Raw genomic sequence first — 26,236 nt, 5'->3', positions numbered from 1 at the left:
TCTTTTGGAAGATGGAATTTAGATCACAGAGAACTAGCGAGTAATAATTGAGATGTGAAATGGAAGAAAATGTACATCTGGCTGGGTGTGGTGGCACGTGCCTGTAGATCCAGCTACTTGGGAGGCTGAAGCTGGAGGATCTCTTGAGTCCAGGAGTTCTGGGCTGCAGTGCACTGTGCCAATTGGGTGTCCGCACTAAGTTCGGCATCAATATGGTGACCTCCTGGGAGCAGGGGACCACCAGATTGCCTAAGGAGGGGTGAATTGGCCCAGGTCAGAAACGGAGCAGGTCAAAACTCCCATACTGATCAGTAGTGGGATTACACCTGTGAATAGCCACTGCACTCCAGCCTGGGCAACATAGCAAGACCCCATCTCTCTCTCTCTTTTTTTTTTTTTTAAATAAAGACGGGGTTTCACTATGTTGGTCAGGCTGGTCTTGAACTCCTGACCTTGGGTGATCCACCTGCCTTGGCCTCCAAAGTGCTTGGATTACATGCATGAGCTACCACGCCCAGTCAACCCCATCTCTTTTATAAAATTATTAAAAAAAAAAAAGAAGATGTACATCTGGACTGGGCATGGTGGCTCATGCATCTAATCCCAGCACTTTGGGAGGCTAAGGCAGGTATATCACTTGAGCCCAGGAATTCGAGATCAGCCTGGGCAACATGTAGAGAGTGCCATCTCTACAAAAAATGCAAAAATTAGATGGGTGTGGTGGCGCTACTCGGGAGATTGAGGTGGGAGGATCACTTGAGCCAGGAGTTGGAGGTTGCAGTGAGCTGAGATTTCCCCTCTATACTCCAACCTGAGTGACAAAGTGAGACCCTGCCTCAGAAAAAAAGGCCAGGCACAGTGGCACACACCTGTGTCCCAGCTCTTTGGGAGGCCGAGGTGGGTGGATTGCCTGAGCTCAGGAGTTCAAGACCAGCCTGGCCAACACGATGAAACCCCATTTCTACTAAAAATACAAAAATTAGCTGGGCATGGTGGTGTGCGCCTGTAGTCCCAGCTACTTGGGAGGCTGAGGCATGAGAATTGCTTGAGCCCAGGAGACAGAGGTTGCAGTGAGCCAAGGCTGTGTCATCGCACTCCAGTCTGCATCTGGCTCAGTCAGTCTGATAGGGATCCATGTCAGAAGTGCCTGTGAATGAAGACTAAAGGAAAAGTTAGCCAGTCCTAGAAACAGTGAGAGAAGTCATCAGAGTCTCCAATTTACCTAGACAGACATTAAATTGCTTTGGAGTTATTATTATTTTATATATATGTATAATATATGTACATAATATATTATAATAATAATAATAATAATATGTACATATTATACATATATATACATAATATACGTATATATGGCAAAAACATGATTTTTTAAAAGTATTAAGTACTAATTATATTTATTATCATTAATAACTTCAGCTGGCCGAGGTGGCTCATGCCTGTAATTCCAGCACTTTGGGTGGCCAAGTGGATCACATAAGGTCAGGAGTTTGATATCAGCCTGGCCAACACGGTGAAACACTGTCTCTACTAAAAATACAAGAAATTAGCCGGGCATGGTGGCACATGCCTGTAATCCCAGGTACTTGGGAGGCTGAGATAAGGAGAATCAGTTGAACTTGGGAGGCAGAGATTGGAGTGAGCCAAGATCATGCCATTGTACTCCAGCCTGGGCAACAAGAGCGAAACTCTCGTCTCAAAAATAAAAATAATAGGCCGGGCGCGGTGGCTCACGCCTATAATCCCAGCACTTTGGGAGGCCAAGGCGGGTGGATCACGAGGTCAAGAGATTGAGATCATCCTGGTCAACAAGGTGAAACCCCGTCTCTACTAAAAATACAAAAATTAGCTGGGCATGGTGGTGTGCGCCTGTAGTCCCAGCTGCTCAGGAGGCTGAGGCAGGAGAATTGCTTGAACCCAGGAGGCAGAGGTTGCGGTGAGCCGAGATCGTGCCATTGCACTCCAGTCTGGGTAACAACAGTGAAACTCTGTCTCAAAAAAAAAAATAATAAAAATAAAAACAATAATAATAATAACAAATAACTTCATTAACACATGCCTTAAAGACCTTGTTGAGATCTTTTCCTTTGGTTCCTAAAGTATAACTTTCATATAAATTTATTATACTCTAAATTTATAGACTTGATTAAAAATACAAAAACTAAGTAGTTGTCATCCAGATAAAAGCGGGAGTTAATGGTAAGTGATAGACTTAGCCTTGGAGAAGTTGTTCCCAGGATTCCTGTAGGACTTCGCTGTAGAAGGAAGATCTTTTTTTAAATTTTTATTTATTTATTTATTTATTTATTTTGAGATGGAGTCTTGCTTGTTGCCCAGGCTGGAGTGCAGTAGTGCAATCTCGGTTCACTGCAATCTCTGCCTCCTGGGTTCAAACGATTCTCCTGCCTCAGCCCCCCAAGTAGCTGGGATTACAGGTGCCTACTGCTCCACCCAGCTAATTTTTGTATTTTTAGTAGAGATGGGGTTTCACTATGTTGGCCAGGGTGGTCTTGAACTCCTGACCTTGTGATCCACCCGCCTCGGCCTCCCAAAGTGCTGGATTACAGGTGTCAGCCACTTCGCCTGGCCTTGCCCTTTCTTTTTAAAGCCTCTCCTCCTTAACATCTCTGGTGCTGGGGTAGAGTCTGATCAGTGTCTGATGGGGGCTCTAGGCTTCAGGTCCACTCAAAATCCTTTACCCTTACTGAAATAGGCGAATTTACCCCTTGGTTATTAGATGTTATTGAGCACCTGCCTGGGGTGGGCCGTGTGCTGGGTCCTAGAGGCCTGCTGAGAATGTCTTGTAGAAACCCAACTCCTTGAAGAATTGAATAGGCTTCCTTAATCCATATTTGTATATGTCCTGATTTTTGCTGTGCCAGATTTGAGCTTTCTGCTTTTTGAAGCTGCTAGGCAGGGGTCTGTACGTTGTGCTACATGGAACTGGGTGAGCCATTCTAATCGAAGGAAGACTAGACAAGTTGTTCAGGAGGAGTGGACCTAGCCTCTCAGGACCTGGTAATCCTTTTAGCTCATATGGAGAGCTGTGGGAATGGCTTTGAACGGACTTTGTCATATGCTGCTTTTGTAGGTCCTCCTCAGATTTCTGTCGTTTTCCCGTTTACTGCTTCTATATTTTATGCTTGGAGTCTACCTGCAGCCTCTAGCAGTTTAGACCTTTGCAGGAATTAGGAGGAATGCTGACAGATCCTGAAAAGAAAGTTTGGATACCCAGGGTCTGCAGTGAGGCAGGTTGTTCAGCCTGGGTCTGTGGAGCGCTCCCAGTGTGCAGCATCACCCTGATTCTCCTGCTACTCTCTATAAGGAGCAACTTTAAAATTTTTTTGTATTTGTTTAAAACAAATGGTTTTGAGATGGAGTCTTGCTGTTTTACCCAGGCTGGTCTTGAACTCCTAGGCTTAAGAGATCTTCCCACCTCAGCCTCCTGAATACCTGGGATTACAGGCCCTGATACAGGCACTTCATTTGTTACTGAGAAGCTAATAACAAAGTAACAAAATGATATTTATCCCTTTCCTTCATTCTCCAGAAGCAACTACTTTCAATTTTTTTCAGTTGTTTATGCTGTTTCCACCTATCTATATAATATACATTTACTGTTATATTTTATACATGTTTATATTTTTTTAGCTACCTGTTTATGGTGGATTATTTTATATTTTACATTCCCTATTTACATTTATATTTATACCTAATTTATATTTACACTCCCTATCCCCTCCTTCTGCCCTGCGCTTTCATGATTTTATCACCCTTTATGGTTTAATCCAATTCACTATTTTCATGATTACAACTTTATGTATACTTTTATCTTAATAAGTATGTGCTATGATGTGCATTCCATTCCTGTGTGACTTTTTGTTTCCCTTGGGATTGGATTAATAATTGTGTTAAATCTTTTGTTTGTTTTTCTTTGAATGACTGTCTCTGTCATTCTATACCCCCAGTGTCCGTAGTATACCTTTCTGTTTGGTTTGCTACACTGGTTAGGGAGTTATTTTCTGTTCTTCCAGTGAGTGTGTGTTGTTTTGTTCCGTTTGTTTGTTTGTTTCTTTGTTTTCTTGAGTAGGAGTCTTGCTCTGTTGCCAGGCTGGAGTGCAGTGGCGCCGTCTCAGCTCACTGGAACCTCCACCTCCTGGATTCAAGCAATTCTTGTGCCTCAGCCTCCAGAGTAGCTGGGATTATAGGCATGTGCCACCAGATCCAGCTAATTTTTGTATTTTTAGTAGAGACAGGGTTTCACGATCTTAGCCAGTATGGTCTTCATCTCCTGATCTTGTGATCTGCCTGCCTTGGCCTCCAAAAGTGCTGGGATTACAGGCATGAGTCACTGCACCTGGCTTTGTTCTATTTTCCTTGGAAACATAACTTTTGAAGTCCTCTACTCCCCTGTGGACTGACTGCTTCCCAGGTCCACTGCGACCAGTGCCATCCTAGAAACCCACTTCATCTCTCTTGGACTGGACCCCTGGTCTTCCAGGTCCTGAATCTTCCTCCTTGTTTACTAACTTGTTTGCTTGGGTATTTATGTATTTGTCTGTCTAATTATTTATTGGTTACTCCATATTCACTTTCTTTCTTTTCCACCCCCCCCAGTAATGGGTATAAGCAATCTTTGTGTTTTCTAGAGTTGGGGTCTCACTGTGTCTCTCAGGCTGGAGTATAGTGGCAAGATCATAGCTCACTGCAGCCTTGAACTCCTTGGCTCAAGTTACCCTACCAACTCAGCCTCCTGACTAGCTAGGACTACAGGCACATGCCACCATGTTTGACTAACTTTTGTTTTTTATTTGTTTTTGTAGAGACAGGGTCTTACCATGCTACCCAGGCTCATCTTCCCTTTCATTACCAGACTGTACTGGTGAAAATTGCTCTGCAGTCCTAACAAAAATCTCATCTTAATACATGGAAAATAGAAAACATTTTCTTAATCACTTGTAATCATACCCCAAAGAAGGTAGATCACATTGTATATCCTGTTTTCTTTCTTTTTTTTTTTTTGCAGCCCCAGCTGTTAAATGTGTATCTTGTTTTGTAGCCTGTATTTTTTTTTCTTCCCTTAGTAATCTCTTCTCATGTTATAATGTGATTTCATAGCCATGTGACTCCATTTATGGAGTTCATAACTTATTTCCTATTTGGCAGCTTTTGTTTTTCCCCCCAAAATTTTGGTACCTTGTAAATGTCTGAGGTTATTCTTTTTATACCTCTGAGTATTTCCCTAGAATATATTCCTTGCAATAGATTTTCCATACAAAAAATTTCCAGGTAAAAGGATATGCTACATATTGGCAGATTGCTGGCCAGATGCTCTGGCTCACACCTGTAATCCTAGCACTTTAAGAGGCCAAGGCAGGTGGATCACTTGAGCCCAGGAGTTCAACACCAGCTTGGGCAACATGGCAAAACCCGTCTTTACAAAAAATACAAAAATTAGCCAGACATGGTGGCACGTGGCCCAACTACTCGGGAGGCTGAGGTGGAAGGATCACCTGAGCCCAGGGGGGTTGAGGCTTCCATGAGTTGTGATCGCACCACTGCACCCCAGCCTGGGTGATGGAGTGAGGTACCATCTGAAAAAACAAAACAAACCCCAAAAATCAAAACCAGATTGTCTTTGAGAATGGAAACTGCCTTCAATTTCTCTAGCAGTGCATAAGAAGACAATTATTTCTGATAAATGTGGGGAATTTTCTTCCTTTTAAAAAAATTTTTTTCTTTTGCCCCCCCACCTTTTTTTTTTGAGATGGAGTCTCGCTTTGTTACCCAGGCTGGAGTGCAGTGGCACAATCTCAGCTCACTGCAACTTCTGCCTCCTGGGTTCAAGCAATGCTCCCTCAGCCTCCTGAGTACATATGTGTGCCACCATGCCCAGCTAATTTTTTGCATTTTTAGTAGCAACGAGGTTTCACCATGTTGGTCAGGCTGGCTGGGATTACAGGCATGAGCCACTGCACTTGGCAGTTTTCTTCTTTTAAAGTGCTCCTTGCTTCAAGAAGAGGTAAAAGAATCCACAGGTTAGAGGACACACTGCTTTCCTCTTTCAATTATTTAAAAGGTGGTGGTGTCTGTAAACAGCTTCTGCTTCTTTGATTCCTTACAGGGCATCATGGGACTATATCGGGGAATGGCTGCTCCTATCATTGGAGTCACCCCCATGTTTGCTGTGTGCTTCTTTGGATTTGGTTTGGGGAAGAGACTACAACAGAAACACCCAGAAGATGTGCTCAGGTGAGTACTTACAAGTTAGGAGCACTTGCTGTTCTGCCTGGTAATGTGACATGGGTTAAAGGAAAGAACCTTGGGTAGGGCACGATGGCTCATGCCTGTAATCCCAGCACTTTGGGAGACTGAGGCAGCTGGTTCACCTGAGGTCAGAAGTTTGAGACCAGCCTGGCCAACATGGCGAAACCCTGTCTCTACTAAAAATACAAACAAATTAGCCAGGCGTGGTGGTGGGCACCTGTAGTCTCAGCTACTTGGGAGGCTGAGACAAGAGAATCATTTGAACCCAGGAGGTGGAGGTTACAGTGAGCTGAGATCGCACCACTGCACTCTAACCTGAGCAACATAGCAAGACTCCATCTCAAAAAAAAAAAAAAAAGAACCTTGGTTGTCAGGTAATGGCTGTCCTCCTATGCCCTTAAGCCTAACTCTTGGGAATTTTCCATGAAGGACTACTTGAGTGTTTTGAAATGGGATCTTACTTTGTCACTCAGACTAGAATGCAGTGGTGCAATCATGACTCACTGCAGCCTTGAACTCCTGGGCTTAAGTGATTCTTCTGCCTTGGCCTCCTGAATAGCTGGGGTTACAGGCATACACCACCATTCCGGGCTACTTTTTAAATTTTTTGTAGAGACAGGTGTCTCATTATGTTGCCCAGGCTGGTCTTGAACTCCTGCCCAGGCTGGACTGCAATGGTGGGATCCTGGCTCACGGCAAACTCCGCCTCGCAGGTTCAAGTGATCCTCCTGCCTCAGCCTCCTGAGTAGCTGGGGTTACAGGCATGTGCCACCAAGCCTGGCTAATTTTGTATTTTTAGTAGAGACGGGGTTTCTCTATTCTCTTGGCCTCCCAAAGTTCTAGGATTACAGGAATGAGCCACCATGCCTAACCAGGTTTTCATATTTCTTTTATAAGGTAGTATCAATTACTGGAGAGATTTGTAATACCATCCCCATGAGGCTGTTGAGAGGTCTGAATCCTTAAATGTGTATAACATGTCATAGGCAGTAGGTACTGCCCTAAAGACAAGAGCAGCTTTGCTTTCTATCACTTAATTGAAAGAAGAGAAGGTTCCAACTTTTGTTGTGCTTTATTTTTATAACATGCTAATATGACCATAATGACTTCAGGTATTAATTTTTCTGTTAAAGTGGAATAACAGTGGTGGCTTACACCTGTAATCCCAGCACTTTGGGAGGTCAAGATGGACAGATCATCTGAGGTCAGGAGTTCGAGACTAGCCTGACCAACATGGAGAAACCTTGTCTCTAGTAAAAATACAAAATTAGTCAAAGGTGGTAGCGTATGCCTATTATCCCAGCTACTTGGGAGGCTGAGGCAAGAGAGTCACTTGAACCTGGGAGGTGGAGGTTGCAGTGAGCTGAGCTAGCACGTTGCACTCCAGCCTGGGCAACAAGGGTGAAACTCCATCTCAAAAAAGAAAAAATGGAATAAGTTAATGTGTTTTTCTTTAATAAACTTAAAGTTTGATTTGGGTATGAAGAGGCACCTGAGATAGAATTATAGTTCAGAATTTATAAAGTGGTTAGTGAAACAGAGATTTCTCAGGATGCAGGGTATCCTGAGAATGCAGGGGAATTCTGAGTGGAAATATTGTGTAAAAAGGTATCCACAAGTCTGAGCCGTGCAGGGTGCCAACCCCTGGGAGGGGCTATAGGCAGTATAGGAGCCACAGAGGCTGGCCTGCCCTCAGATCTAGGAGCTCAAGGGAGGAAGCCCAGGGTGCCATGCGGTTGTATTCTGTCACCACTTCAGGCCACAGCAGGCTGAGTGAGGGTCTAGGATGTAGGTGGAGGTGCTTGTAGAGCGAAACTCTATTTTTGGGATCCTTGTGATGCTCTGAATGTCCCTGGATTCTATAAACAGCTGCAAGTAGCCTGAAATGTGGGTGGGGTTGTTTTGAAGCTGCATTTGACCATTGGTAGGCCTTGTGTCCCACGGACACATGTTGTCTCTAAGCATCTGGTCTTTTAGCATGTGTGCCAGATCACAGATGTATCAGGGCCATGCATGACCCCAGTGGGGTCACTTTTGGTACTTTGGGCTATGGGCTGTATTCCTGTACAGTCATATCAGCACTCAGAGAAACACTCTTCCTGACTGAACAAAGTGGAGACACTCAGGACCCCACTGCCACAATCTTGTTAGCTCTGCTGTGTTCACTTCCCTGCAATGGTGTTTGGGGATGGTATGGAAAGGACTGTTACCAGGTTAGGGTAGAAGTCCAGGAGGGCTCAGCTCTGAAAGGTGCCTCACTGGGATGGAGATGGGGGTGGGGAGTGGGAATATGCCAGGCAGCTATTGAGTATCCACATGATGCCCTGTGCACACATAGAGGCCCTGTTCAGAGACAGTCTGCAGTCCTAAGAGATGAGGTGTGCCAAGCCTAGGGTTGGGCATTGTGGGGAAAATGGAGCATATTGGTCTCATAGGGAGAATTTAGTTGCTGAGAGGACTCCTCAGGGACAGTCATGTGAACTGGGCCTGTGAAGACGGCCATGTTGGAAAACAAGTCTCTTGACTGTTTAACAGTCAGCTTGGCTGTGTGCCTGAGGTGGATGCATGAGCCCTGCCTGGGGTGAATACAGGGAAAATAGGGATGTTGAAACTGGCGCCCTGCCTGGAGGGAACTGTTTACAGTGGATGTCCCTCTACCTCCATTTGGCATCTGTTCTTCACTGCATAAGCTCCTTGTTGGGTAGGAGTGGCCTGAAGGCTCAGTTGTTGAAGGCTTGGGGTCAAGAGTGCACTAAAGCTCAGGACAGTATGTGAAGTTTTTCAGTAGCATTTGCTAAGTTGTGGGACTCTGTTGAAATGCTGAATGTAACTTTGTGCCCCATTGTCTCCAGACCATGCTGTTATTGCTAATCCCAGAAAGAAAAGGAGGCAACCGGTCACAGTGGCTCATGCCTGTAATCCCAGAACTTTGGGAGGCCAGGGGAGGAGTATCATTTGAGCCCAGGAGTTCGAGACCAACCCGGGCAACATGGCAAAACCCTGTCCCTACAAAAATGCAAAACGTAGCCAGACATGCCTGTAGTCCTAGCTATTCAGGAGGCTGAGGTGGGAGGGTCACTTGGGTCCAGGAGGGGGAGGTTGCAGTGAGCTGAGATTGTGCCGCCCTGTTTCAAAAAAAAAAAGGCCGAGTGCAGTGACTCTTGCTGTAACTCTAGCACTCTGGGAGGCTGAGGTGGGCAGATTGCTTGGGGTCAGGAGTTTGAGACCAGCCTAGTCAACATGGTGAAACCCCATCTCTCCTAAAAATACAAAAATTAACTGAGTGTGGTGGTGGGTTCCTGTAATTCCAGCTACTCAGGAGACTGAGGCAGGAGAATCATTTGAACCCAGGAGGTGGAGCTTGCAGTGGGCTGAGATCACTTCACTGCATTCCAGCCTGGGGACAGAGCAAGACTGTGTCTCAAAACAAACACAAAGAAACAAAAAAAAGGAAGAAAGAAAAGAAAGGGAGATGCCAAAGGTGGCACAGACAGCTGTAGGTGATAGACGGTAGGAGCCTCAGGCTGCTCTTTATACTCAGGGTTGTTCATTTCTGTGGGGGGTAGAGTGAAGACCCATACCTCTTGCCACTGGGGAACTATTTCCCTGTGCAGGGACCACAGGACCGTCATGCCTGCCTGGGTATTGTCTCTGTCTGGTCCTTTCTTAGCAACTTACAGCACATTACTTGCAGTTACCTTGGCAATCCCTCAGCCTGTAGAGGTGCCCACAGCTATCCTCCTTGGCCTTGATGCTGTCCTGGTTGAGTCTTGGCTTAGAGTATTCCCAAGTATTCCTAAGTATTCCCGTAGGAATCTTGGCTAACAGATTCCCTTGGTGCTCCAGGGAAAGTGAAACTTAATGGCAGAGATTAAAGTCCAGATTTTGAGTTGGAGACCTTCCCCCCTAAAAACCCCAGCACTTTAAATACGGGGAATTGAGGCTCAGACAGGCCTAGAAACTTGTCCATGGTCATTGTGCCTGGTAGGCGCATGGATGGGAGCCAAGTATTACTGTAAAACTTCTCTTACAGGTGAGAGATTCTGAGTGTGCACTGTATGGGGTTGGCCTTGTGACCAGACTCCCATTGCTTTTGGCACTGAGACCCTTGCTCTGGGAAATTTGACATTAAAATATACCTAGAATTGAGTTTTTGTGCAAAATCTGATTCGTTTGTGGCTAGCTTCTGCCCAGCCCAAGAACTTATTTTTTTCTTAAAAGACTGTCCTCTTTGCTGGGATTGGCCTCTGTCCTTGGTGGTTAGTCACAGGTGCTTGCTTCTTGTTTTTGTTTTCAATGCAGCTATCCCCAGCTGTTTGCAGCTGGGATGTTATCTGGTGTATTCACCACAGGAATCATGACCCCTGGAGAACGGATCAAGTGCTTGTTACAGGTAAGGTTGTGATTGGAGGGGACATAGCTAGCTTTTTCCTTTTCATTTATAATTTTGTGTGCATGTTTTATGTTCTTTAACTGTTTATAAAGGCCTCAGGGCTGGGCGCAGTGGCTCATACCTGTAATCCTAGCACTTTGGGAGGCCACGGTGTGAGGATTGCCTGAGGCCATGAGTTAAAGACCAGCCTGGGTGCCGGTGCAGTAGCTCATGCCTGTAATCCCAGCATTTTGGGAACTGAGGCGGCTGGATCACTTGAGGTCAGGAGTTTGAGATCAGCCTGGCCAACATGGTAAAACCCCGTCTCTACTAAAAATACAAAAATTAGCCAGGCATGGTGGTGGGCACCTGTAATCCCAGCTACTTGGGAGGCCGAGGCAGGAGAATTGCTTGAACCCTGGAAGCAGAGGTTACAGTGAGTGGAGCCACGCCACTGCACTCCAGCTTGGGCATAAGAGCAAGACTCTGTCTCAGACAAAACAAAACAAAACAAAACAAAACACCAGCCTGGGCAACATAGTGGGATCCCATCTTTACAAAAAAAATTTTTTTTTTTGAGACAGAGTCTTGATCTGTCGTGTAGGCTGGAGTGCAATGGCATGATCTTGACTCACTGCAACTTCCACCTCCTGGATTCAAGCAATTCTCCTGCCTCAGCCTCCTGAGTAGCTGGAATTACAGGTGTCTGCCACCAAGCCTGGCTAATTTTTATATTTTTAGTAGAGACAGGGTTTTGCCATGTTGATCAGACTGGTCTTGAACTCCTGACCTCAAGTAATCCATCCGCCTCAGCCTCCCAAAGTGCTAGGATTACAGGCGTGAGCCACTGCTCCCAGCACAAAATTTTTTTAAAAAATAGCTGGGCTTGTGTACCTGTGTACCCAGCTACTCCTGTGTGTGTACCTGTTATCCCAGCTACTCTGGAGGCTAAGGTGAGAGGATCACTTGAGCCTGGATTGTTGAGGCTGCACTAAGCCATGATTGTGCCACTGCACTTCAGTCTGTGTGACAAAGTGAGACCCTATCTCAAATAAAAATAAAGTCCTCACATTTGGTGTACAAAACAACTTCAAAGTTTTCAGAAACACAGAAGTAATTGTAGTAGAATAAAGAACAAGGTCATTATAACAATCCAACCAAAGTGTCACACCTGTGATGTGTCAGCCTGGTCCTACTCACCCTTATTAGCAGCCATTTCAGGAACTCTGAAAGGTGAGTCATGTCTCCTTAAAGGTAGAAGGGAGGCTGCTTCTGCCCAAGATGATGTCATGTCTGTCTTTCTTTCCTTTTCCCTCTCTGCCTCCCTCTGTCCCTTCCTTCCCTCTCTCCCTCCTTCTCTCTTTTTTCTCTTTCTTTTTTTCCCTCTTTCCCTCCCTCCCTTCCTTCTTTTTTCCTTCCCTCTCTCCCTCCTTCTCTCTTTTTTCTCTTTCTTTTCTTCCCTCCTTCCCTCCATCCCTCCCTTCCTTTTTTTCTTTTTTTGTTCCTTTGGAGATGGAGTTTCACTCTTGTTGCCCAGGCTGGAGTGCAATGCTACGATCTCGGCTCACTGCCACCACCTAATGGGTTCAAGCGATTCTCCTGCCTCAGCCTCCTGAACAGATGGGATTACAGGCATGGGCCACCATTCCCAGCTAATTTTGTATTTTTAGTAGAGACAGGGTTTCTCCATGTTGGTCAAGCTGGTCTTAAACACCTGACCTCAGGTGATCCACCTGCCTCAGCCTCCCAAAGTGTTGGGATTACAGGTGTGAGACACTACACCTGGTCTCGATCTGTTGCCCAGACTGAAGTGCAGTTGTGTGATTTCGGATCACTGCAATCTCTGCCTCCTGGGTTCAAGAGATTCTCCTGCCTCAGCCACCCGAGTAACTGGAACTGCAGGTGCCTACCACCGTGTCTCGCTAATTTTGTATTTTTAGTGGAGACAGGATTTTGCCATGCTGGTCAGGCTGGTATTGAACTTCTGACCTCAAGTGATCTGCCACCTTGGCCTCCCAAAGTGTTGGGATTACAGGTGTGAGCCACCATTCCTGGCTGTGTGTTTCTATCATTTGTCCAGAATCTCAGAGCCCTTAGAGTGTAATAATTTCTATACTTTTTTTTTAATTTAAAAAATGTTATATGAAACTGGGTGCAATGGCTCATGTATGTAAGAGTTTGTAAACTCTTCGGATTGGCTTTTTTTTTTTTTTGAGATGGAGTCTTGCTCTTGTTGCCCAGGCTGGAGTGCAATGACACAATCTTGGTTCACTCCAACCTCCACCTCCCAGGTTCAAGCGATTCTCCTGCCTCAGCCTCACAAGTAGCTGGGATTACAGTGCCTCCCACCAGACTCAACTAATTTTTATATTTTTAGAGAATATGGGATTTCATCATGTTGACCAAGCTGGTCTCGAACTCCTGACCTCAGGTGATCTGCCTGTCTCAGCCTCCCAGAGTGGTGGGATTCCAGGTATGAGCCACTGTCCCTGGCCTGGATTGGCTTTTTAAATTTTTTTCTTTCTTTATTTTTGAGACAGGGTCTGGCTGTCTGTCACCCAATCTTTGTAGTGCAGTGGCTGGACGCAGTACACTGGAACCTCCGCCTCCCATGCTGAAGCCATCCTACCTCAGGCTCCTGAGTATCTGGTACTACAGGTGTGCATCACCACGCCCTGCTAATTTTATTTATTTTTTTAGAGATGGGATTTGACCTTGTTGTCCAGGCCGGTCTTGAAACTCCTGAGCTCAAGCAATCTGCCTGCCTTGGCCTCCCAAAGTGCTGGGATTACAAGTATGAGCCATCATGCCCAGCATCAATTGGACTTTAAGCTGAGTATTGGCCTGGCATGGTGGCTCACACCTGTAATTCCAGCACTTTGGGAGGCTGAGGTGGGCAGATCTCCTGAGGTCAAGAGTTCGAGACCTGCTTGGCCAACATGGAGAAACCCTGTCTGTACTAAAAGTACAAAAATTAGCTGGGTGTGGTGGGGCATGCCTGTAATCCCAGCTACTCAGGAGGCTGAGGCACGAGAATTGCTTGAACCCAGGAGACAGAGGTTGCAGTGAGCCGAGATTGCGGCATTGCACTCCAGCCTGGGCGACAAAGCGAGACTCTATCTCAAAAAATAAATTTAAATAAATAAATAAATAAACTCAGAATTTTTTTGTTTTTTGAGATGGAGTCTCATTCTGTCATCGAGGCTGGAGTGCAGTGGCACAATCTCAATTCACTGCAGCCTCTGCCTCCCAGGTTCGAGTGATCCTCCCTCCTCAGTCTCCCAAATAACTGGGATTACAGGCGTGCACTACCAAGCCTGGCTACTTTTTGTATTTTCAGTAGAGACAGTGGGGGAGAGAGTCTCACCATGTTGGCCAGCTTGGTCTCGAACTCCTGACCTTAGGTGATCCACCTGCCTTGGCCTCTCAAAGTACTGGGATTACAGGCATGAGCCGCCACCATGCCTGGCCTTCAGCATAATTTTCTAGAGATCCATTTGGATTATCACATACATTAATAGTGCATTCATTTTTATTACTAAATAGTAGTCATGGTATGGATTATCATAATTTATTCCTCCATCTCACAGCATCTGTATTGTTTCTAGTTTGAGCTTATTAGGAATAAAGATGCTATAAACATTTGTACACAGAGGTTTTTGTCAGAAAATAAGTCTTCATTTCTCCATTTCTCTGGGAAAAAATGCCTAGAAATGCAATTGTTGGGTGTTACTGTAGCTGTCTGTCTAGTTTAGGGTTTTTTTTTTGAGGCAAGGTCTCACTCTGTTGCCTAGACTGGAGTGAAGTAGCGTGATCATAGCATAATGCAAACTTGATCTGGGCTCAAGGGATCCTCCTGCCTCAGCCTCCCAAGGAGCTGAGACTACAGGTGTGTTCCTTCATGCTGAGTTAATATTTATTTTTATTTACTTATTTGTTTATTTTGAGACAGAGTCTTGCTCTGTTGCCCAGGCCTGGAGTGCAGTGGCATGATCTTGGCCCACCAAAATCTCCACCTCCTGGATTAAACTGATTCTTTTGCCTCATCTTTCCAAGTAGCTGGGATTACAGGTGTGCGCTACCATGCCTGGCTAATTTTTTTTTTTTTTTTTAAAGAGGGGGTTTCACCATGTTGGTCAGGCTGGTCTTGAACTCCTGAACTCAGGTGATCTGTCCGCCTTGGCCTCCAAAGTGCTTGGATTACAGGCGTGAGCCACCATGCCCAGGCTAATTTTTATATTTTTGATAGAAACAAGGTTTCACCATGTTGGCCAGGCTGGTCTCGAACTCCTGACCTCAGGTGATCCACTCACCTCGGCTTCCCAAGGTGCTGGGATTACAGGCGTGAGCCACTGCACCCGCCCTAAGTCTAAGAATTCTTTACTTAAACCTAGATCCTGAAGATTTTCTTTTTTTTCCCTACAAATTAAATTAAATTAAATTAATTTATTTGAGGCATTGTCTCACTCCTTCACCCAGGCTGGAGTATAGTGGCATGATCTCTGCTCACTGAAGCCTCCGCCCCCTGGGTTCATGCAATTCTGCTGCTTCAGGCACCCAAGTAGCTGGGATTACAGGCACACACCACCATGCCCAGCTGATTTTTGTTTTTTCAGTAGAGACTTGATTTCTCCACGTTGGCCAGGCTGGTCTTCAACTCCTGGCCTCAAGCAATCCACCTGCCTCGACCTCCCAAAATGCTAGGACTATAGGCATTAGCCCCCATGCCTGGCCTATTTTATTTTATTTTTGAGACGGAGTTTCGCTCTTGTTACCCAGGCTGGAGTGCAATGGCACGATCTCGGCTCACCGCAACCTCCGCCTCCCGGGTTCAAGAGATTCTCCTGCCTCAGCCTCCCGAGTAGCTGGGATTACAGGCACACGCCACCATACCTAGCTAATTTTTTGTATTTTTAGTAGAGACGAGGTTTCACCTTGTTGACCAGGATGGTCTCAATCTCTTGACCTCGTGATCCACCTGCCTAGGCCTCCCAAAGTGCTGGGATTACAGGCGTGAGCCACCGCACCCGGCCTATTTTATTTTTTTTGAGATGGAGTCTTGTTCTCTTGCCCAGACTGGAGGGCAGTGGTGTGATCCTGGCCCACTGCAACCTCTGCCTCCCAGATTCAAGTGATTCTCCTGCCTCAGCCTCCTGAGTAGCTGGGATTACAGGCACATATCACCAAGCCCAGCTAGTTTTTGTATTTTTAGTAGAGATGGGGTTTCACCATGTTGGTCAGGCTGGTCTCCAACTCCTGATCTCAGGTGACCCGCCTGTCTCAGTCTCCCAGAGTACTGGGATTGCAGACATGAACCACCGCACCCAGCCTTCTATGGGTTTTATTTATCATTTTATGTTTTACATTCAAGTCTGTGACCCCATTTGACTTAATTTTTTTGTTTGTTTTTGAGACAAAGTCTTACTCTATTGCTCAGGCTTATGTGTTGGTGGTAAAATCATGGCTCTCTGCAGCCTCAGCATCCTGGGCTCAAATAGTCCTTCTGCCTCAGTCTCCTAAGTAGCTGGGACTACAGGTATGCGCTATTACAAATAGCTAACTAAAGACTTTTTTTTGTAAAGATGAGGTCTTGCCATGTTGCTCAGACTAATGGTGAACTTCTTGGCTCAAGCAGTCCTCCTGTCTTGGCCTTCCAAAGTGCTGTGATTACAAGTGTGAGCCACCATGCCTGACCAATTTTTGTATAATATATGAGAATTAGAACATAATTCTTTTTTTTCTTTTACCTTTGATGTCCACTTGTATCATTTGTTGAAAAAACTGTCTTCATTCTACTGAATTGTGTTTGTACCTTTTAAAAAATCAACTGGGGCCTGGGCACGGTGGCTAATGCCTGTAATCCCAGCACTTTGGGAGGCCAAGACAGGTGGATCACTTGAGGTCAGGAATTTGAGACTAGCCTGGCCAACGTGGTGAAACCCCATCTCTACTAAAAATACAAAATTAGCCCAGAATACAAAAGTCAGCCAAGATTGTGCCAGTGTACTCCAGCCTGCGTGACAGAGTAGTACTCTGTCTCAAAAAAATAAAAATAAAAATTATTGGGCAGACCAGGCACAGCGGCTCACACCTGTAATCCCAGTACTTTTCAAAGTCGAGGGTGGTGAACTGCTTGAGCCCAGGAGTTTGAGAACAGCTTGCGTAGCGTGGCAAAATCCCATCTCTTAAAAAAATAAAATAAAAAACAGGCTGGGCGTGGTGGCTCACACCTGTAATCCCAGCACTTTGAGAGGCTGAGGTGGGCGGATCATGAGGTCAAGAGATTGAGACCATCCTGGCCAACATGATGAAACCCTGTCTCTGCTAAAAATACAAAAGATTAGTCGGGCATGGTGGCACGTGCCTGCAGTCCCAGCTACTCGGGAGGTTGAAGCGGGAGAATTGCTTGAACCCGGGAAGGGAAGATTGCAGTGAGCCAAGATCGCGCCACTGCAGCCTGGGCAACAGAGCGAGACTCCATCTCAAAAAAATAAAAATAATAAAAAATAATAAAAAATATTAGCATGCTGGTATGCACCTGTAGTCCCAGCTACTTGAGGACCCTGAAGGGTGAGGTTCAGCCTGGGAAGTTGAGGCTGCAGTGAGCCATGATTGCGCTATTGCACTAAAGCCTGGATGATGGAAAACAACAACAACAAATCAATTGGGCCTTTTTGTGTGATCTGTTTCTCTCTCTTTTTTTTTTTTGAGACAGAGTTTCACTCTTGTTGCCCAGGCTGGAGTGCAATGGCGTGATCTTGACTTACTGCAACCTCTGCCTCCCAGGTTCAAGTGATTCTCCTCCCTCAGCCTCCCAAATATCTGGGATTATAGACATGTATCACCATGACTGGTTAATTTTGTATTTTTAGTAGAGGTGGAATTTCTCCATGTTGGTCAGGCTGGTCTTGAACTCCCGACCTCTGGTGATCTGCCTTCGTTGGCCTTCCAAAGTGCTGGGATTACAGGCATGAGCCACTGCACCTGGCCTTGTTTCTCTATTCTACTCCATTGATCTATATGTCTTATCTCTTCACCAATACCACACTGTCTTGATTACTATAGCCATATATAATAAACCTTGAAATTCAACAGACTTATTCCTCCCACTTGACTCTTGAAAAAATATTGTTGGGCCGGTCACGGTGGCTCATGCCTATAGTCCCAGCACTTTGGGAAGCGGAGGCGGGTGGATCAGAAGTTCAAGAGATCGAAACCATCCTGGCCAACATGGTGAAATCCCATTTCTATTTAAAAAAAAAAGAAAGAAAGAAAAAATGGTTCTAGCCTCCTGGAGCAATTTTCTACTCCCTTGTCTTTCCACATACATTGTAGGATAATTTAAAAATCTCGGTGAGATTTTGATAGGAATTATGTTAAACGTATAGATCAATTTGGGCAGAATTGACACCTTTATTATTTTGAATCCTCCAATCCAGGAAGAATGGAGAATTTATTTATTTAAAAATCTGATTTTAAAATCAGATTTATTCCATTTATTTAAAAATCTGATTTCTGGCCAGGCATGGTGGCTCACACCTGTAATCCCAGCATTTTGGGAAGCTGAGGCAGGTGGATCGTATGAGGCCGTGAGTTCAAGACCAGCCTGGCCAACATGGCAAAGCCTCGTCTCTAATAAAAATTAGCCACATGTAGTGGCACAGACCTGTAATCCCAGCTACTCTGGTGGCTGAGGCACGAGAATCACTTGAACCTGTGGGCAGCAGAGGTTACAGTGAGCCAAGAGCCGAGATTGTGCCACTGCAATACAGCCTGGGTGATAGAGTGATATCCCATCTCAAAAAAAAAAAAAAAAAAAAAAAAAGGAATATGATTTCTGGCCAAACTTGGTGGCCTATCATCCTAGAACTTTGGGAGGCCAAGGCAGGAGGATTGCTTGAGCTCAGGTGTTTGAGACCAGCCTGGGCAATACAATGAAACCATGTCTCTTAAAAAAAAAAAAATGCCAGGTGCGGTGGCTCACGCCTGTAATCCCAGCTCTTTGGGCGGCCAAGGTGGGCCTATCATGAGGTCAGGAGATCAAGACCATCCTGTCTAACATGGTGAAACTCTGTCTCTACTAAAAATACAAAAAGTTAGTTGGGTGTACTGTCATGTGCCTGTAGTCCCATCTATTGGGGAGGCTGAGCAGGAGAATTGCTTGAACCTGGGAAGCAGAGGTTGCAGTGAGCCGAGATCATGCCACTACGTGCCAGCCTGGGCAATACAGTAAGACTCTGTCTCAAAAAAAAAAAAGAGTTGGGTATGATGGTGCATGCCTGTAGTCCCAGCTACTTGATGGGCTGAGGCAGGAAGATTGCTTGAACCCAGGGGGTGACAAAGTTGAGATACTGTCTCAAAAAAAAAAAAAAAAAAAAATCTGATTTGTTTTATCAGCATTGTGTAGTTTTCAGCACATAAACCCTGTACAGGTTTTCTTAAATTTACCCTAAGTGATTTACGCCTAAGTGTTTCTTTTTCTGTTTGCCTTATAAAATGGTATTATAGTAAAAAATAATAAAAAATTTAAAAATCGTATTATAAATGATATTATAATTTTATTTGGTTGTCCACATGTTCATTGCTAGTTTAGGAAACATGATTGATTTTGACATAATCTTGTATCCTACAACCTTCCTGAACTTCCTTATTTGTTCTGTGATTTTCTTTTTAAAGATTCCTTGGGATTTCCCACATAGACAATCATATTGGTTGCAAATAGGGACAGTTTTATTTAAAAAATTTTTTTTTAAATTTGAGATAGGGTCTACTCTGTTGCTCAGGCTGGAGTGCAGCCATGTGATCTTGGCTCACTGCAACCTCCATCTCCTAGGTTCAAGAGATTCTCCTGCCTCAGCTTCCCAAGTAGCTGGGACTACAGGTGCATGCTATCACCCCTGGCTAATTTTTGTATTTTTTGGTAGATACTGGGTTTCACCGTGTTGACCAGGCTGGTCTCAACCTGCCAGCCTCAGGTAATCCTCCCTCCTTGGCCTCCCAAAGTGCTGGGATTACAGGCATGAGCCACCACACCTGGCCTATTTCCTTTTTTTTGAGACAATGCCCAGGCTGAAGTGCAGTGGCATGATCACAGCTTCTGTAGCCTTGACCTTTCAGGCTCAAGAGATCCTTTCACCTAGCCTCTGAGTAGCTGGTACTACAGACATACCTGGCTAATTTTTTTAGTTTTTTGTAGAGATAGGGTCTTCCTATGATACCCAGGCTGGTCTCAAACTCCTGGGACCAAGCAATCTGCCCACCTTGGCCTCCCCAAGTGCTGGAATTACAGATATGAGCCACCATGCCTGGCTTTTTTTCTTCTTTCTCTTTTTTCCAGAGATAGGATCTCACCCTGTTGCCTAGGCTGGAGTGTAGTGGTCTGAAAATGGCTCACTGAATCCTCAAACTGTTGGGCTCAAATGATCTTCCTGCCTCTTTTGAGTCTCTTATTACCTGAGACTACAGGTATCACTAGGCATGCCTAACTTTTTTTTTTGTAGAAATGGGATCTCGCTTTATTGTCCTGGCTGGTTTCCAACTCTTGGGATCAAGTGATCCTCTCACCTCGACTTCCCAGAATGCTAGGATTTATAGCCATTAGCCACTGTACCTGGCCTATTAAAAATTATTTTTCAGCTGGGCACGGTGGCCCATGCCTGTAATCCCAGCACTTTGGGAGGCCGAGGTGGGTGGATCACCTGAGGTTGGGAGTTTGAGATCAGCCTGACCAACATGGAGAAACTCCGTCTCTACTAAAAACACAAAATTAGCTGGGTGTGGTGGTGCGTGCCTGTAATCCCAGCTACTCAGGAGGCTGAGGCAGAAGAATTGCTTGAACCCGTGAGGTGGAGGTTGCAGTGAACCAACATGGTGCCATTGCACTTCAGCCTGGGCAACAAGAGCGAAACTCCATCTCAAAAATAAATAAATTAATAAATTAAATAAATAAATAAAAATTTTAAGCATGTTCATAATTGCTCATTGAAGGATTTTTATCATGCCTGCTTTAAAATCTTTGTCAGATAATTCTAACATCTCTGGTATCTTGGTGTTGGCAAATATTGCTAGTCTTTTTTCTTTCAGTTTGAGGTCTTCCTTGTTTTAATATGACAAGTGATTTTTCAGTTGCAACCTGGATAGTTAGATATTGAGTGGGGGTTTCCCTGATACTACTCCAGCAGGGAAGGGAAGGATGCAGTCCCTTTACTGCTAGGTGGAGGTAGAAATCAAGGTTCCTACTGGCCTCTGTTGACACCCAATGGGTGCTCCTTTTTATTGCTGGGTAAGTGGGAGTTCCAGTGTCTGTACTAGCACTCTAGTGTGGCAGGGTGCTGGCACAAGCTGTCAGGGATGCAAGTCCTAATTCCTTCTTAAAATTAATTAATTAATTTTTAAATTTTGAGACAGAGTCTCACTCTGTCCCTAGGGTGGAGTGCAGTGGTGCGATCTCTGCTCACCGCAACCTCTGCCTCCCAGGTTCAAGCGATTCTTCCTACCTCAGCCTCCTGAATAGTTGGGGCTACAGGCACATACCACCATGCCCAGCTAATTTTTGTATTTTTAGTAGAGACTGGGTTTCAGCATGTTGGCCAGGATGGTCTCGATCTCTTGACCTCATGATCTGCCCATTTTAGCCTCCCAAAGTGCTGGGATTACAGGCGTGAGCCACTGCACCCGCCCTTAATTTATTTTTTCAGAGAACGGTACAGGGCCGCACAAGGCCTTAGCTACGGCCCTTACCCTGATTTCTTACTTGGCTTTCTCTGACTCCATGCTGGTAACATGTTGGGTACTTCATTACAACCCCATGAAGATGAAAGTCTAGGCTTCCTACTTGGTCTTTGCTGGCGTGGGTGGGTCACAGTTTTTTAAGTGGTGTTTTGCTGGAGTAGAGTGTTTAGGGTCTAAAAGTTTTCTTTCTATGGCTATCCCTTTCCTGGTCCATTTTGTAGAGAATGCATGCTTTTGTCGGGCCTTCTTTTTGGTTTGTACTGTTTGATATTTTTGGACTGTCAGCTTCTTCAGCTGACATACACAGGGGAAAAGGAACTCATCACTATCTCACTCCACAAGTTCCAAGGTTTCTCTGCTGTCTTCTGTCCGAATTTTCAGACTCTTCATATGTTTATTCTAAATATAACATCTAAAGTCTTTTATTGTTGTTGTTGTACTTAGCTGGAAAAATAAGGAAAAGTACATCTATTCCATATTCCCAGAAGTAGAAGTCTGTCTATTGATTTTGACCTAGGAAATGTTTGTGTTCAATAGCTTTGTCCATCACTCTTTTCCCTTATGGCTTCTTCCATTTTGTCTGAAGTCCTTTTCTACTCCTACATCAGACATTCGCCTATCCCTGCTCTTCTCTTACACCCCCCTACACTGCTGTGTGACTACTTCATACCTCATCTCTTCTCAAACCCCCACCTTCTCAGTAAATGATCTCGTTTCTGACTTCATTGAGAAAACGGAAACCATCAGAAGAAGACTTCACCAGATGCCTTCTGCTGCCTCCACATACCTACCTGCTGCTGCATCCATGGGCACCCTGCTTGCTTCTACCAAGAATGGCCCATGCTTCTGCTTGATCCCAGGCCTCTTTGTGTACTGGATCCCATCCCCTCTTGCCCAGCCACAGACCATAGACATTGTTTGTTTGTTTGTTTGTTTTTGCCCAGCCACTGACATCAGTTCTTGCCCTCCACTCGATCATTCTTCTTGCGAATAAAGGCATAAACATGCTTGCATTTTTCATCTTAAAAATACAAACTTCATCTGGTGGCTCATGCCTATCATCTCAGCACTTTTAGAAGCTGAAGTGTACAGATCACCTGAGCCCAGGAGTTCGAGACCAGCCTGGGCAGCATGGTGAAACTCCCATCTCTGCAAAAAAATACAAACAGCCAGATGTGGGCTGGGCATGGTGGGATTACACCTGTAATCCTAGAACTTTGGGAGGCAGAAGCAGGTGGATCATCTAAGGTCAGGCATTTAAGACCAGCCTGGCCAATATAGTGAAACTCCATCTCTACTAAAACTACAAAAAATTAGCTGGGTGTGGTGGCAGGCACCTGTAGTCTGAGCTACTCGGGAGTCTGAGGCTACTCGGGAGTCTGAGGCAGGAGAATCACTTGAACCCAGGAGGTGGAGGTTGCAGTGAGTTGAGATTGTGCCATTGCACTCCAGCCTGGGCATAAAGAGTGAAACTCCGTCTAAAGAAAAGGAAAAAAAAAAAAAAAACCAGCCAGGTGTGATGGTGTGCACCTGTAGTCCCAGCTACTCAGGAGTCTGAGGTGGGAGGATTGTTTGACCACGGAAGGTGGATGCCACTGCACTCCAGCCTGAGCAACAGAGTGGGACCCTGTATCAAACAAATGTTAGTCTTTTCCACACAAATTTCTATACTTCATGACTTTGCTCCCTCTTAAATGAAAACTCTTTGAAAAAATTGTTTCTTTTTCTTTTCTTTTTTTTGAGATGGAGTCTTGCTCTGTCACTGAGGCTGGAATGCAGTGGCGTGATCTCGGCTCACTGCAACCTCTGCTTCCTGGGTTCCAGTGATTCTCCTGCCTCAGACTCCCAAGTAGCTGGGAACACAGGTGTGTGTCACCATGCCATGCTAATATTTGTACTTTTAGTAAAGATGGGGTTTCGCCTTGTTGGCCAGGCTGTTCTTGAACTCCTGACCTTAGGTGATCCACCCAGCTTGGCCTCCCAAAATTCTGGGATTACAGGCGTGAGCCACCACACACAGCCTGTTTTCTGTTTTTTACTACTCATCCCCGGCTGGGCACAGTGGCTCAAGCCTGTAATCCTAGCACTTTGGGAGGCCGAGGCGGGTGGATCATGAGGTCAAGAGATCGAGACCATCCTGGCCAACATGGTGAAACCCCATCTACTAAAAATACAAAAATTAGCTGGGCGTGGTGGCGTGTGCCTGTAGTCCCAGCTACTCAGGAGGCTGAGGGAGGAGAATTGCTTGAACCCGGGAGGCTGAGGTTGCAGTAAGCCGAGATTGTGCCACTGCACTCCAGCCTGGCGCCTGGTGACAAAGTGAGACTCTGTCTCAAAAAAAAAAAAAAAAAAGATATCCTTACTACTCATCATTTCCAGTTCCTTTTCTCTAATTGTTAAACCTGCTTCAATCTGGCTTTTGCCTCACAACTGCAAAGAAAGTGGTTTTATCAAGGTCACTAGTGACTTATACTTCAGTGGTCAGTTCTCAATACTTATATTTCTTTTCTCCTTTCTTTCTTTCTTTCTTTTTTTTTTTTGAGGCAGAGTCTCACTTTGTCTCCCAGCCTGGAGTGCAGTGGCACGATCTCAGCTCACTGTAACCCAGGCCTCCTGGGTTCAAGCGATCTTTGTGTCTCAGACTCCCAAGTAGCTGTGACTACAGGCACACACTACTACACCCAGCTAATTTGTTTTTTGTTTTAGAAACAGTTTTGCCAAGTTGACCAGGCTGGTCTGGAACTTCTGGCATCAAGTGATCTGCCCACTTCAGCCTCCCAAAATGCTGAGATTACAGGAGTAAGCCACTGTACCCAGCCTTGTCTCATGACTTTTAAACACCATTTATATGCTGATGACTCAAATTCATTTCTCAGGCTGGGTACAGTGGTTCATGCCTGTAATCCCAGCACTTTGGGAGGCCGAGGCAGGCGGACCACAAGGTCCAGAGATCAAGACCATCCTGGCCAACATAGTGAAACCCCGTCACTACTAAAAATATAAAAATTAGCTGGGCATGGTGGCGTGTGCCCGTAGTCCCAGCTACTTGGGAGGCTGAGGCAGGAGATTTGCTTGAATCTGGGAGGTGGACGTTGCAGTGAGCCCAGATTGGCAGCCTGGCAACAGAGCAAGACTGTGTCTCAAAAAAATTTATATCTTCAAGTCAGACTTTTTCTAAACTTTAGACTAGTTTATGCAACATTTCTATGTGGTTGCTAATAGGTGCCTCAAACATCATGTACAAAACTGAACTTCTCGTCTTCCCTAGTACCTCCTCTCAGCATTTTCCAGCTCAGTTGGTGACAGTAGTATCCTTCTAGTTATTCAGGCTTAAAGCCCAGGAGTCCTCCTAAATTCCTCTTTTTTTCCCCCCTACTGTTTAGATTCCATCTGTTGAGCAGTTATGCTGACTTTCAACATTATCCCAAATCCACCCCTTCTCACCATCTCCATTGCGGTCATACTGCTTTAGGTCACCTTCATCACTGTCCTGGATAACTGTGAGGGCCTCCTTACTTGTTTCCCTTCTTACAGTCTGTATATAAATAACAATGATAGGATTCTGTAAATATGTTATTCTCACACCCCATCCTCCAGGGCCCCCCAGGTAAATTGGCTCTAGCATTCTCTGATTACATGACCTTCCTTCTGTTTCTCAGACATACCAGGTTTACACATGCCCAGATCCTTTGGGGAAGTTATACCAAAAATCGATTGATACTCAATTGACATTATCTTAAATTTGTTATTTTTAGAAAAATGGACATCTTTCTGATTGAAAACTTTTCCCAACTAGAGTTAGGACTCTTTTTATTGACTTCTTCCTTTATGATCCTTAGATATTTTAGAGTTTTATTTATGCAAGGTCTATTGCTTAATTCACATATATTTTATTGCCTTTTTTCTTTTCTTTTTTTTTTTTTTTTTGAGACAGAGTCTGACTCTGTTACCCAGGCTGACGTGCAGTGGTACGGTCTCGGCTCACTGCAGCCTCCGCCTTCCAGGTTCAGGTGATTCTCCTGCCTCAGCCTCCTGAGTAACTGGGATTACAGGTGCCTGCTACCACACCCGGCTAAATTTTGTATTTTTAGTAGAGACAGGGGTCTTACCATATTGGCCAGGCTAGTCTCAAAGTCCTGGCCTCAGGTGATCTGCCTGCCTTTGCCTCCCAAACTTCTGGGATTACAGGCATGAGCCACTGTGCCCGGCCCTTATTCCTATTTTGAATGGCATCATTTCATTCATTCATTCATTTATTCAGATGGAGTCTCTCTCTGTCACCCAGGCTGGAATGCCCAGCCTTTATTACTATTTTGAATGGGATCCTTTTCATTTGTTTATTTATTTATTTATTGAGACGGAGTCTCTGTTACCCAGCTGGAGTGCAGTGGCACAATCTAGGCTCATTGCAACCTCTGCCTCCTGGGTTCAAGTGATTCTTTTGCCTTAGCTTCCTGGGTAGCTGGGATTACAGGCACATGCCACCACACCCAGCTAATTTTTATATTTTGAGTAGAGACAGGGTTTTACCATGTTGGTCAGGCTAGTCTCGAACTCCTGACCTTGTGATCCACCTGCCTCAGCCTCTCAAAGTGCTGGGATTACAGGCGTGAGCCACTGTGCCTGGCCTTTTCCATTATTTTTTAACTAGTTAATCCTGGTATGTAAGAAAGCTGTTTGGCTCATGTATTTACTTTGTACGTGTTTCTCTTTGGAATTGTTAAAGCTGAACTCTCCTTCCAGCTTTAATTATTGTTTGGTTGATGCTCTTGTGTGTCTGACTCCTCTTGGCCCTGAACAAGCGGGATTCCTGTATAGATCCTGCATGGAGCTGTTTCAGATCTTTCCTGGGATCACCCCTGC

General features: G+C 45.1%; 1 protein-coding gene across 4 annotated transcripts in view; it reads left to right on the top strand.

The window, feature by feature from the left end:
* Nucleotides 1-26,236, top strand: part of SLC25A20 (solute carrier family 25 member 20) — a 56,474-nt gene that overhangs the window by 23,766 nt on the left and 6,472 nt on the right. For all 4 annotated transcript variants that reach the window (XR_013527291.1, XM_054245639.2, XM_078350850.1 and 1 more), the window contains exons 3-4: nt 6,128-6,255; nt 10,573-10,663. Coding sequence is in view for 3 of the 4 variants with exons in the window: in XM_054245639.2 (XP_054101614.1) it covers nt 6,128-6,255; nt 10,573-10,663 (219 nt within the window). In the remaining variant the exon portion in view is untranslated. The remainder of the gene's footprint in view (nt 1-6,127; nt 6,256-10,572; nt 10,664-26,236) is intronic.

This window comes from Callithrix jacchus, chromosome 15, assembly GCF_049354715.1.
Source record: "Callithrix jacchus isolate 240 chromosome 15, calJac240_pri, whole genome shotgun sequence".
Taxonomy (NCBI): domain Eukaryota; kingdom Metazoa; phylum Chordata; class Mammalia; order Primates; family Cebidae; genus Callithrix; species Callithrix jacchus.
Note: the sequence above shows the minus strand (reverse complement) of the source record. Positions and strands in the feature narration are given on the sequence as shown.